The following is a 14,919-nucleotide window of genomic DNA, read 5'->3' as shown; positions in this document are numbered from 1 at the left end:
CAAATTTAAATGAACTACAACGGTTCGCGCGTTGGTGTGGGTCTGACAGACCCTACCAGGCATGCCAAGGGTTAATAATAATATTCAAATAAATCTAATTTATTTGCACATCTTACTGAAACTTCCTATAAATATGTTATACCAATTATTTAGTTTTTAATGCTTTACTATAATGAGTTATATGCTGCATTCATAATTCTGACCATAAAGAAATAAAAGTGAAATATCAAATTTAACATTTTCTTTCACTTAGTTGCTGTAGAATTTTAACACATTTTTTACCGCTTCCTTCATCTAACATCAGTAAAATATACCTCATTTACAAACGTAATCGCTAACATAAACAAAAATAATCTTATAATTACAATATTTTATTTTTAGGCTTCTTACACAAGTCAATTTAATTAATAATTAGGTAGTTTCACTTTGGACCTATTTCTTGTCATATCACCCCCATAAACACTCATATATATGAAATGCATGATATTTATGTAAGGAATATTAATTTAATGAAACAAATATTACTAGTTCTATTTAATATATTATTTTATGCTTATTATATATTTTTTCTATAATATATTAGTTTTAATTTTATGATAAAAGGTAACCAAGTATGTAACTTTCTTTTTAATAACGCATTCTAAATAATAATTTTTGCATATTTTTGCTCTAATTACTTTGGTTCGCATAGCTAGAGTTAGATTATAATGGTACAATAGTTTTTGTTCACAATATCTCTTGTGTTTTTAGTCTCCTAAGTAAGTATGTTCTTATGTATTCGCTTCACATATTATCTTAGGAGAAAATGTCATAATTATATTCTTATTATACGTACTCGTAATAATTGTACTAATTTATAATAACACTATATTACAATATGAAATAATCACAAGTTATATGCAAAGTAAAGCATAGGAAATAAATATTTTTGCCTAACAATAATGAAGTAAGTGTGTATATGTGAAGTCTATAAATTTAGAGAATTAATTTATACATTCAATCTGATGATTACTATTTAATTGTTTCCGAATAACATTATTTTATACATTTTATTTCATACATAAACCATCAAGATATTGTCAATGGATTTTTATGAACCATTTCTTTCCAAAGCGTAAATTCATGTAATCCAACTTTTGAAAATAAAAGTTTGAGTTATATTTCAAAATATATTGTTAGGGAAATAAAGGTTCAAAGCAACAGATTTTTGTTTCGATTTTATTGGTTTTAAACCAACCGGCTTAAGTTTGATTGGTACAAAATATCCCTACATCCAATTCATCGATGATGATGATGCTGATGATGTTCACAAAGTAAATTTGGCACAGAACTCCGGTGTGATACAATCCACGCAGCGGGTGATTGTCAGTCAGCCGACTCTCGTCAGCACGTCACAGCCGATCGCTGTGGTCAAAACGGCAATCGCACAGGTGTCATGCACTATGTTTGTTTGTGCATGGTTATAGTGTAGGTGTGGGTTATAGTGTGTATATATGTGTAGGTGTCTGGCTGTAGCGACCGATCGACCAATAACGTAAAAGTAATTGGGAATTTAAATTTGGAACAATTTTAAATGTGATCAACCAATAATGATTGGGAGTTTAAAGTTGGAACGATTTTGAATGGATTAGATTACGCTGAATATGAAGCTGATTTGAAAAATTTTTAAGATTCGAAATTCGATCATGAGGCGGGAATCCAACCGCCTTACGATTTGCCAAGGCGTTTTTTGTCTGTTTCTTTAAAATTTTTCAAATATGAATTGCGTTGAATGCTTTAAATGTAATAAATTAAGATAGCAATTTTTATATTACTTTAATGCAAGTTACAATGTGTTATTATTGATACGTACTTTAACGCTTGTAAAAATATGTTGCCGATTTTTTTGGAACAATTTCTGTTGGTTGTACTTTCCCATTAACTAGAACGGCTTTTGAAAAAAAACCATTAAACCAAGTCTTTTATTTAAATTTAATTATAAGCTTATTTTATATTGTCGTAAGGATATTTGGCAATAGGCTTCAAATGCATGGTTAGGAATAGTAGCTATATATTGGAAACGTTGGCGAATACGCAGGTTTTTTGAAGATTATGCTATATATTTATTTGTCCTTTTTATTTTCTGCTCATGCTTATATTTGGTAATCAGGTTTATGGTAGCGGTAGATAATGTTTTCACAATTTAGTATCTGTAAGAGCTTTTGCATTAAAACTAGATTATTATAAAGTTTGCGTTTTAACCTGCTTTCATAATGTTTACAGAATGCACCTCAAATAACGCCGAGTCAACAACCGATTATAACAACACAGCCGCAACCCCACAAAGCACAGATTATAAACCAAACACAACAACAACAGATTGTCGTTACCCAAAAACAACCGCCCGCTCTAATAAGCACGTCAACCGGCAACCCGATTGTTGGCAACCAACAATTGTTGCAAGGCAACCAGCAGATCATACAAGGCAACCAGCAGTTGTTGCAGGGGAATCAGCAAATCATTCAGGGCAATCAGCAATTGCTGCAAGGCAACCAGCAAATAATAGCTGTGTCGAATAATCAGCAGATAATTGTCAACGCGCCCTTGAAACAGAATGTCCACAGAGTTGTCCAGCAGCCACAGAGGAGTCAAATCAGCACTGCCACAGTCAGCTCCCCGACTCTCGTGCAAAGTGAGACGAAAACAATTGTGACGCAGAGTGCTACTGTAAGTATCGATATTTCTAAGTTAGGTTGTACTTCAATTATTTTGTATCTGTTTGGATATGAAATGGTCAGAGGCTAATAGGAAACATTCTTTGAAAGTTGTTAAAGTTAAATATCCGACTAGAATAGGTTTATTGAAGTGAAACTTCTTTAGAATCGTTGTGATTTAAAACCTGATACAACGGCAAAAACGAGAGGTAAGGGACACAAATACAAAAATGTGTAGAATGAAGCCGGCAAAGAATGAGACAGAAATATACATACAATTTATATTTTATATATATATTTCATCTCATTCTTTTGTCGATTTACTGAAGTTTCACTTCTATCGTGTGTGAATCGCACACACACCTTTTTTATTATCATTAATTTACCTAAGTCTGCAAGGTTTTGATGAACTAATTAAGTATGTATTCAATACTAAATATTATACTAAATAAATTTTAATATAATAAATACTAAATACATTGTAGTGCGCGACTGAATCAAAAATTTCATCAATTTTGGAAACCTTTTAATCTGGAGAATATACACCCTGGTTGGTGTATAGTACATACTCTTGACATCCCTATAGGCGAAGCCTATTCTTTTCCCCACCGTTCCCAATTCTATCTCCTTTTACGTCGTCAAATCAAATCCCTTTCATTAAAAAAGGCAATCCTATTGTAGGCGTATTTAAATGTGCAAATGTATGTAGGGCGATGATAGTCGTATACCATCCCATAAGCTCAGGTGCCCGCTCTTATATAAAAAAAATAATTATATGAAGCTGAAAGAAGTTTGTTTATTTATTTATCGTGCTAATCTCACAGAACTCCTGGACTGATATCAAACATTCTTTCACAGTTTATTTGTACAGTATACTATTCTCCGAGTGCTATATAATACCACGGGCAAAGCAAAGCCAATGCTTATAGTATGTTGTAAATTTAATAAGAGATATCACTTACTGTACTGTGTGGTTTTAGAAACCAAACCAGCCACTGATGCGGCAAGTGATAACCAGACAACCGGTGATGGTTGGGAACACGAAAATTGGTGACAAGGAGACTATTGTCGCTCAGCCGGTTGCAGAAGTAATATATTTTCGTTATATACTATATCTGATATATATAATTTATGATATGTATATGAGAGTTAACGAGCAGACGCGCCTACTGTTCAACTACACACACCCGTAAGAATTTGTTCGCGAATTTGTTCTCTTGTCTCTCTGTTCTCTGTCTTGTAAAAATGTATTAGATTAGAGAAGAGTCTTTTAAATAAGACAACACGTTGCTTTTAGTATTATGTCGTGATTTCAATACGATACGATACGTGATATTTTAGCCCGTGTAAGACGTACAACTTTATTGAGTACTTGTAGCGCTAAAAGTTATAGATTGATTAGAGTTTCGAGATATTTTTGTTTGTGGATTTCTAAAAGTAACTCTATTTGTATTTTAGCAAAAGCCGCCTGTACCGTCAGCAACGCCACCGCCGACGCCAGCCGCCGGTAGCCAAGAAGATACCCCCTGGATATGCCATTGGAAGGGATGCGGAAAGTATGTTTTTGTGGTTGAAAACTAGTTTTATCGAATTGTATTGAAATTAATGGTGAATAGTTCAATCTGCAGGTCATTAATTTTCTAAAATGTACTATGTTTTATTCCAGAACGTTCGGTAGCGCATCATGTGTATTTACGCACGCGGCACGTGCGCATTGCCCCGGTGCGGCGGGGGCCTCCGGGCCCTCCGGGACCACTGGGGCCTCAGCCGGTGGCGACATGCCGTGCATGTGGCTGGACTGCGACCGGGTGCCCAGGAAGACATTTGCGTTGTTGAACCATTTGAACGACAAGCATTGCACCCCGCAGGTAGGTTAGACTTGACAGAGAAAAACGGGTATAACGGATAAAATAAAATAAACGATATAAAATTTTAATACATTTTTGTCAATAGGCACCCGAGCTCGGTCAGTAATACGTATTCCACGTATTGTACGCAAGTGAAATCAATTAAATAAAACGTGTGTCACTGTCTAAGTGGTATGGTGTACGTAGTGTTTCGTACGTTCTGCTGTCTTAATAATCTCACCGGATAATATTGATATATTTTTGTCGACATAAAAAAAAGTAATTCGTCTGTATCTGAGTCTGATCAGTAACCCGTATCGTGGGCAGGCGCTGAAGGCGATCTACAAGTCGCGTCGCGCGGCGGCGGCGGCGGCGGCGGTGTCGGTGGCGGCGGTGGCGGCGGTGGCGGCGGGCGCGGAGGCGGAGGCGGGGCGCGCGCCGGCGGTGGCCTACCCGCCCAACGCCGCGCTCGCCGCGCTCAACAAGCACGCGCCCGACCTCTACAACCCCAGGGAGCTTATGGTGAGACCCACTTTTTTATTGCGATTGACTCAGATCCGCCGATTATCATCCATTGCAGCAAAAAAAATATGAAAAGGCTCATTTAATACCTTTATTATCCAATGGAGCAAAAAAAAACTACAAATAAGTCCCGTTTAATGCCTTTATTCTTCACTGCAGCAAAAAAAAAAAATATATATGTTACGCTTTAGGATATTTAATTTCATACTGTTTTGAAAACATAATATACGATACGATGGAATTAGATCACAAATATCCCCTAATTATTTCTTTTTACGATTATAAGACCTTATAAGATATTATAAAAGAAAAAAATATTTTCACATTGCTTAAAGTAAAGTCAAGTTCTTTAGTACTGAAAAAAATTAAACATGCATATTTTGTTAAATAAAAATTGCGTCGGATTAAAATGTTATTTTTTTGTTTGATGTTTTTGGTGTCATGTATTCATTTTTATTTTTTATAGCACTGTTATATGCACGATTGCTTATTACGTAGTATATGATTCAGAAGTTGTTCTATCAAGTTAATTTGTTTCTATTTTTTATTTAAATACATATATCCATGCTTCTATAAGCAAGCGGATCGTTCATAAGCTTCCTAGTCATTATTTCAAGTAATTTTGTTTTAAATAAACAATTTTGTTAGATTAGCTTAGATCTTGGTCGTTGTCTATTTACATTTTGGTCCTTCGAGCCGGATATTAAAATGGCATAGATAAAAGTTAAGAGTAGTCACATAGTGCACATTATTTAACCAAACGCACACCAACGCATCACCGCTAACGTGTCTAACATACGTTTGTGTGCGTGCAGCACACGGCCGACACTCGTGCGCCGGATACTGGGGTGAGATTCACACGTTTTTACAGTTTATGTGGATTGGCTTAAAATAACACAATATATGTTGTTATTTTAGTTTTTCTTTATGAATAAAGTGTACAATTTCTGTCTACTTCTGGATTGAATTGGTTGGTTGGTTGGAGTTCGGTTGGTTAGTCTTTAACAAGATTGACCGCCATTGTGAAAAATTTAAGGTCAAGAGAGAATCTTAAATGAAACGTGCTAAAGTAAATGGAAAAAATGCCCGTTGAAAATTATGTTTAGATTGACATATCTCATTTATTAATTAAACAGAAATAAGAGAATAAATAATCTGCTGTCTCATATTTCATGTACAATTTTAAGCCTATTCGCATGAACGATTTCGCTTGTGTGTTGTTTTGTGCGGTGGTTTTGTTTTGTTTATGTTGTTTGTATAATTTTCCTTATTTAATTTTTGTTTGATTATTTTTACGGTCGTTTTATTTATTTTTTTTTTTTGTTTACATTAAAAACTGTGGGTATCACCCGTAACGCGTTAAAAGCTATAATATTTCAATAATTTAAATGTGTTTTCTACGAACCTCGACTAATTGATAAAATGCTTTGCATGTTTGTTTGTCTCACAAAAAGCATATAACGTACGAGTTAAGGAAGCTAGCGCCACCGTTCGGTAAGAAATGTAACTTATCTATCTTTTATATAAATCTTACGTTAATGTGTTATATTAATACAGGATGAAAATGAAGGACCGGTGACGAAGAGTATACGTTTGACGGCCGCGCTTATTTTGAGGAACGTCGTGATTTATTCAAACACTGGAAGGCGGTAAGACGAATGTTGATTTTTAATCATTTAGTGTTAATTTTAGTTATCGTAGTGATTATTTGAGGGTTGTTTAAAAGATCAGGGAAAGTACTAATTGTATTAAAAGTCTGATATGTTTGCAAATTGGCCCTCAATTATTACATATATTTAATTGTGTTCTTACCAATTGTGTACTGTAACTGAAAAAATTATTGGTTTATAGTTTTTTTTTGTTATTTTACACTCTTTGATTAACCCCCGAAATATTCTATATTAAAGTCTTAATAAAAAACGACACAAACAAAACGACATTGTCACTTATAATTTCAGAATCCTGCGTCAGTACGAAGCGCATTTGGCCGCCATTGCTCTGAGCAACGTGGAAGCTTCCAGAACGATTTCGCAAGTTTTATTCGACATGAACAATATATGAGAGTCGGCCAATGGGCACGGGCCCTAAGACACTATGGTTGATGTGCGAAAATGTTTGTTATGACCGTGCAGTAAGGACGGATTTTGCGTTGCTGTTTTTTTCATAATTTACTGGATGCACAAGTGCTCAAAGATTTGTCTAAAAAAATCCTATACAATTATGTGTATCAAATTCTGTCGTAAAATTGTTTTCAATCCTTCATATCATTAAGTTTTGAACCTTTTTCAGCACGGATCTGAATATTTCGTATTAGATATACAGAGAATAGAGCTCCCGTGATTGATTGGAAAATATCGACATATGTATTTGTTAATTCTATGAAAATGTATGTTTATTGGCTCTTAAGATCTTGTATTGGTTCCGTGTTTAAAAGATGTTTTTGACGGATGGATGATGGTTTTAATAGTTCCAAGTATTTTATTATGTTCAAATATTTGTTAGTTCTATTCTTACTAAATTAGGGCGAATACTTAAGTAATAGTTATTTGTGAGGTTGGTCAAAATGACATCTATTTAATAGGTTATAATATAAGGAAATTAAATCTAACTTGTATATTTTCATACACCTAAAGAAAAACATACTTGTCTATGGAAATCTCTTTTGAATCAAAAGTATAATAAGCTATTAATTATATAGAGTTAAAATAGATATAAGTAAGGTATGACTGTTAGTTTGTTAGCATCAGTGTATTTAAAAACGAACCTGAAATATATGAGGTTGTGTATGTGGTATCATTTTGTTTTATTCACGTGACCACTTCAAATCAATTTAAGACAATAATAAGAAAATAATACCAAAAAAATTACCATTATTCAGGATACACATAAGTGTACTGAGAATATGCTTTAAGATTGAGTTGGAAAGGTTGGTTGATAAGCAGAAATATTAACGTCAGAGATGTCATAGTATAAATTTGTTTTTTGATGTAAACAAAAATAAGAAGTATACCGAAATGGCCGACGAGTTACAGTACAGATTTGTAGGCGTTTCCTGTCCTTTCTTTTTCTTTCCGCCTCATTTACAAGCGCGAACCTTCCCAATCCTTTAAATATCACAGTTTGAGACGATAATTTGACCTTGAAAATATAATTTCTAATATATTTAGCATGATATATCATCAGCGCGTCAAAATCCATACCAGAACGCAGGTCGATCCAAGTTAAAAGCTTAAACTATAAAGTTACAAACTCAAACAGTTACAACAATTGAAGAACAAATGATAGGTAAATACATGGTGGTTTTATTTTCTATCATTGTGAATATTGTATCCCTTTTATATATAGACTAGTTTTTGCCCGTAGCTTCTCACCCGTTAAATTCGGAGTAGTTTAATAGATGATATTATAATATAATATAAACCTTCCTCTAAATAATATCTATTAAAAAAAATACCATGAGAATCCGTTGTGCAGTTTTAAGAGAATAAGGGAAGCAATTTTGCGTAATACTATGTAGTGATGCTGCAGTGCTTTCTTTATTCCAGAGGTACTCAAATATTTTGTTTTATACCGATTAATGATAAATAATTATTCGTTCGGTACATATAGCTTTATACATACTCTATATTCTATACAAATATTGCGATAAAGAGGAAATACTTTGGTTTGATAACGCATTATTTTTAACGATAAAACTAACAATATTCAACCGAATTCAGATTTTTTTATTGCGGGTCAATAAGGGTAAAACCGGGATTTTATTTTCTACTCCATACTCGCGTAGTAAATGCTATTAGAGGTACGAAAAGAGTAACCAGAGTTGGCGGCTTTTCTGTGTAGAAACTGCCATCCGAACCGGTGGCAAACGTTAAAACAGTATTATGACGATTCAAAAGTGCTATAAGAAGTCTAATTGGAAAAATAAATGTTTGGAGTTTGAGTTTTAATAAATAAAAATATAAGAACTCGATATTATATGAATCCTAAAATTTTATTACCGCTGACTCGGACGACCAGATCCAATTGGACATCTGGGATTCAAAATAACACTTTGGAAACCAACGACATAGTCATTACCTACAATCCACGTACAAAGTTCTTACAGTTAGAAATAGTTTGAATGGCATTCGAGTTTAATCATTGGTGCTACCGAACGTTGCTTACACAGTAAGGGATTAAATACTATTTGTGAATACGTGTTAATAGTTTTGCATGCGGCTTTGAATGTCGTACGGACAGTTTCTGAATATAATTATCTCATATACTAACTTTAAGCAATATTTCTTCACACATGACGAATTTTCAGTAAATTTTTCAATTCGAACCAGTGAATCTTGGTAGTTAAGTTATTTGAATACTTCTGTGCTTTGCATCTTAACTACTTACTAACAAGTTAGGAGGGTTCGCGAAGTTTCTACGTAAATTTCAATACAAAAATGAATTTAAATGATACTTCTATCATTGATGAATAAATGATTAAAATGAATAATAAATCTTACTTAAAGCCCATCCCTATAAATGTAATAGTTTCTCTCTAAAGAGTTCTCTATACCACAAAATAATGTAAATATTATTGTTGAATGTAAAACAGTGTAGGACAATATTTCCATTCCCTTCTTCTCTGCCTTTTTTCTCGGAATCTCAAATATTCCAACACTTAGCAGTTTCAAAGTAGATTAAAAATTTAAAACCCCTACAAAGTATAATGCCCATGTTACACAAAACTTGTCAAGTGCAAAAACAGCACTCCTAGACGCAAACAATGCACTTAAAATTAATTTTACAAAGAGGTGCATCCCGGCAATGTAATTAGTGACGTCTTTTGAAGAGCGCTCCTACACAGCGTTTTATTGTTGGCGATTTTACGACGGTACGATATATATTTTGCTATAATGTAACGTAATTATCACAGATATTGAGAAATATTGCTCGTAAACTGATAGCAGATTGATTTCTGGCGATGATCACACTTTAAAATTTTTCAATAGCGTCGAAAACGGCAACATAGGTTTTTTCCAAGAATCTTTTGATATTTTGTTTTAGCTGCTTATGAAATGTTTATGTTATATTTTCGCGGGTAATTAATTTGTCTAACCTCTTCAATTAAAAATAAATTGTATGCGCTTCCAAATAGATAAATATCTGATGCAAACGACGACTTAAATAAAATACTAGTTCAACTGAAATATCATTTAAAACACGAGCGTACTGCTTTTAAAATACCTCCGAGTTTCCGTTTATAGAAAATAGAAATGGAGTTAGAAAATGTAGCGAGAACTTTTTGCCTACACCACCGCAATAATTGCATTTAGTGCAAATGCAAAACAAAATCGCGCGAACAAAAAATATCCAGTTTTAGGAATGTCATTTGTATAAGTTTGTTGTACCTGCAGCTGTTTTTAATTTTAATTTTGTGCTTTAAATTCTTACTCATTTAGAACATAGGAACATTAAGGAAATATTTATAATTCAGTAGGTATTTTAAAAGCGTATTTAGACGGATATTTCTAACTAACATTATTATGTAAAATAAACGAATAAAAGTAAGTGTACGTTATTGTGCCGTGCTGAACCTATTTAGATATTTTTCTTTAATATCTCGATTCTCAATAAGTTATATTAACATAATAACAATTTTCACGAGCCATTGTAAAGCGTGAAAGAAATTTAAAATGCTAAGTCGAAGTAAATTTTGCAATAATTGTGATAAATAATACATGATCGAAACGGGAATTTATTTAATGCTATAACAGTGCTACTAGAAAGTTTGTACCAGATAGGTATATAATAAAGTAATCCTTGAGGATGAAGAATTTACGACTGATGCCCCACTAATTATCTTAGTGTTATTACTCAAGGTGTCCGGTACGGCAGGTTAACTGGAGATTAATTAGGGTCGGTTAACTGTCGTAAATCATCCCCATCTCTTGCTATAACCTATTTCATAGCCTCTTGTTTATTACCCAATTCACAATTGGGCTATGCTCGTAGTTTAAAGGGGGCTGTGTGTATATTTGCATGTTTGTTGTTTGTTTTATTGCACACCTTTCTGAAATGTTAGAAGTCTTGTTTTGGCGTATTTAGTTAACATTTAGGGAAGGACGTTTTCTATATTAAATCTTATACTTAATTATTAGAAGATATTTTATTAAATAAGCATAAAGAGTGCTTTGTCATTATCCTGATTTTGTTACAAAATTTTTATTCTTTCTCATACATTATTATTATATTAGCACAGATAATATAAATCTCTAGACATAGATTTATTTATTTGAAATATTTTTTCAGTTGCAGTTCTTTTCAGATACATATTTTATGACATTAATGATATATTGTTTTGAATTAAAACATAAGACTACGGTTTTCCCTTAGCTACACAAAAAGGTACCCACAGTCTACAATATTAATTCAGATTACAGATAATTACATCATTCAATCAATCTTAATTAAGATCCCAAAAATTCTTAAGAAATTTAACAGATGCACATCGCTCTTCCGCGATAAGCAAATGGAGTCAAATTACTCGGATATTTAATACGGGCAGATTAATTTTATTCTCCATATAATTGTCAGGAAGTAAGAACAATGGAGATGGATTATGCGGCATCTATCACATTCAGCTACTTCGATGTGAGAAGAGGTGGTTATTTCTACATTTGTTTCACTTATACTTGATATTTATTGCAGAGTGTCATTCCAGAGCAATAATTCCTTTAAATATATACCTATTCTAGAAGCACGCTCCGGCTCCGCTCGATTAGTAATATATTATCGTAATTGAAATAGTATTAACTAACCTATCTTTTAAGTTAAACTGCACATGGCGTGCAAATTTCATTAAAATCGGTTGAGTAGTTCAGCAGTCCATCGTGGACCAATAACGTGACACGTAATTTCTATTTATTAAGATATATATAAGAGGATAGATAAGTTAATGAATTTGTGAGATGTGAAGGTTGCGTTTGTAGAGGCGGACGGGGAGTTAGGTAATTTCTGGATTTGCTCAGTCGATTTAAAAACTATTTTACCAATAGAAAGCCACTTAATTGTTCGTGTCATAGGCTTTATTTTACTTTGTTTATATTGCAGGGACCAGTACTACCCCAAATTTCCTTTCATCCACTGATAACATGTTAGACATTGTGTCTTAATACATCGAAAGATCAATAGATTTGATGCATTACGTTTTTTTGTTACAAGTCAGCTGAGATCAAAATTGCTATTAGCGTAGGTAATTAGATAAGTACCTAATAGCTTGTCCGCTAAATTAAATTAAAAAAGAAATAACTCCATTAGCAGAAACGTATTTTCCTTTTTAAATGCTACGTCACAATCTGCACATCTACATTACTGTTTATAGGCTTAAGAGGATGAGGTGGATCGTTTCAAATCCAGAAATCCGACATCGTAACTGGAGAGTCATTAACATAATTTGAAACCTTAATTGTTCCCGCGAGCATTATCTGTTTTATAGTCGCTCGTTACAATTCTTATGGCTTATATATCTGTGGTATTAAAATTTGACAACTTTTCGAGTGTAATAAGAGTTTTTAGAGGATGCGAGAAAAGTAATTATAACAATTACTTTGTAATTTTTTACAAATTTATATGTACAATATATCTGGTCTTGACGCACAGAGAAACAGAAAAAATCTGTTAAAGTCTTTATTACATAGAAATTGCCCTTGTTTGAAATAATTTGATGGTACCTACTGTTTTACAACGGATAACCATCACGCGAATTATGCCGTGGGTTCCATTTAGCATTATTTAATACGATAATCTACCCTAGCAGATTATGATACAAGTCCAAACTTATACTCAACCTAACAGATTTCACGTGCTGAATTTTATTAAAATCAGTTAAGTTAACATATCTGAGGTCAGTTAATATACCTATTTGGTTCAGATTTTTTTTGCACCTCGAAAATGATTTAACCTAAACAAGTTTTGAAAATCTAACTACGTATCCCATTTTCCAACCCAAATTCCAGTCAATTTGAAATACAAACGTTCGCTTTTTATCAATGTACATCTCTTGGGAGTGGTAAAAATGTATTAGCGGCGGGCAGTTTTCGCTTGATAAGGGTCCAGTTTTATGGACGACTGCCTGTATCCGGATTTATTGATAGACCCCCGTCACAAGCCCGAGGTCTCAGTGTATTGACATCATAATTTCTTTTTGTGACACGTCGTATGTAATCCGTTTTTTTCTGTAAAACGTAGATTCTTGTCTATGAGAATGCAATGCAAATCCGATCTATTTGAGGTTATCTGTTAACGGCTTACTGATTTTTTATTTATTATTTATTCCTCGTTTGTTCATTATTATTCGAATGTAAAAATTATTTGTTCGTCTTTTATTTATTTAGAATTAATTAAACAAACGATCACTCTCAAGTTGGCCCTTCTATCTTTATTTTATTGCTTAGATTCATAAATTTTCATTAATTATTGTTTGTTCGACCAGTATTGATGACTGTTCGATATAAAAATACTTAAATTATTAATTATAATTTTTTGCTTATGAGCAAGCTATTACCTTATGTCTACATTGGGCGTAATAATAATGCCTTGTTCATTAGTTCAAACTTAAAATATAGGATAGTTTATATTATGTCAATTACGATAAAAGACTATCCTGGTGAAGCCGGGGCGAGCAGCTAGCATAAAATAAGGTTTACGGGAAATATATTAAAGCTATCTTCCATTAAAACAATGTTGTTTTCGATTTGGACGCCTAAGGGAAAATGCCGTCATGACAGAGTTCGGTAAAGGGTTGTTTTTGCACACGTATACGCCTTATGGATAATAAAATTTATATGGTGACCGTTTGTTATTATTCATATGCAGTAAAGCCATTTTATTTCGCCGTGTATCTGAAAAATATTTTTACTCGTGTCCAATATTCAATCACATGAATTGAATGAATTGTGATGACAGTGTTCATTTTATTTTTTGATTAAACATTTGTTACTACGTGGTAAAAATGAGCGCGTATTTAAACTTGTGTTTACTTTTTTGTCCGGTGGATTTGTGAAACATTGTGACGTGATTGCTGCAGTTATTTAAAATAATATGTTTCGGCAAAAAGTTAAAGTCACTGACGTCCCTGGGAGAGAAGTATCGCTCCTGATTCTTAAATGGGGCGAAATGACAACAATTTCTTATCAAACACAAAAATAATCACGTCAATCGGTTGAAAACTAAAAGAGTTATCAAGTTACAAAAAAACAACATTCGAATTGAGCCCCCTTCGTTTTTGAAACGTCAGTTAAAAGACAAGTTTCATATTAAAAGCTTTGTACGTAAGAGTACTAGAAAATTTAAAATATTTTATGATAATATTTCTGAGAGCAAACTTAAAACACAAGTGGTGTAGATGGGAACTTTATAATTTAAATTGCAAATTTATTTATAGCTGTTTGCTATTTGCAGATTTATAGTGAAATTTTTGTAAGTAAATAAAGATAACTAACTTCAGTACACCTTTTTTTTTCCTATTCTAAGTTTTATCTACTTGGTATGAAAATTACTGAATTTTAGTATTTACTCGTGTTTGATTTTACGCGAGTATTATATATTTAGAAATTAAAGACTTTTAAACAAATTTTTCTAATCTGGTGTTTAGCCTGATGGTAAATGATAACCGCCGTCCATGAATATTCGCCGAGGACCCTCTGCATATGCGTTGTCCGCCTTAAAGGGATAAGGAAAATATTGACGACGGGAAGAAAGGATTGGACTGAAAGGAATGAAATAAACAGGATACGAATATTATGTAGTTATTATAGTGCATATTCTAATTAGGTTGTTTATTAAATAGTGGAAACAACCAAAAATTAAAGTAGCTTCAA

General features: G+C 33.0%; 1 protein-coding gene across 1 annotated transcript in view; it reads left to right on the top strand.

Annotated features, from left to right (window-relative positions):
* Positions 1-7,855, top strand: part of LOC119837258 (SWI/SNF nucleosome remodeling complex component) — a 26,692-nt gene extending 18,837 nt beyond the window's left edge. Inside the window, exons 30-37 of the mRNA XM_038362775.1 lie at positions 1,329-1,430; positions 2,263-2,706; positions 3,674-3,781; positions 4,152-4,249; positions 4,360-4,561; positions 4,868-5,062; positions 6,620-6,711; positions 7,021-7,855. Coding sequence (XP_038218703.1) covers positions 1,329-1,430; positions 2,263-2,706; positions 3,674-3,781; positions 4,152-4,249; positions 4,360-4,561; positions 4,868-5,062; positions 6,620-6,711; positions 7,021-7,123 — 1,344 coding nt within the window. The 3' untranslated portion in view covers positions 7,124-7,855. The remainder of the gene's footprint in view (positions 1-1,328; positions 1,431-2,262; positions 2,707-3,673; positions 3,782-4,151; positions 4,250-4,359; positions 4,562-4,867; positions 5,063-6,619; positions 6,712-7,020) is intronic.
* The last annotated feature ends 7,064 nt before the right edge of the window (positions 7,856-14,919 follow it).

This window comes from Zerene cesonia, chromosome 27 (genome assembly GCF_012273895.1).
Source record: "Zerene cesonia ecotype Mississippi chromosome 27, Zerene_cesonia_1.1, whole genome shotgun sequence".
Taxonomy (NCBI): domain Eukaryota; kingdom Metazoa; phylum Arthropoda; class Insecta; order Lepidoptera; family Pieridae; genus Zerene; species Zerene cesonia.
Note: the sequence above shows the minus strand (reverse complement) of the source record. Positions and strands in the feature narration are given on the sequence as shown.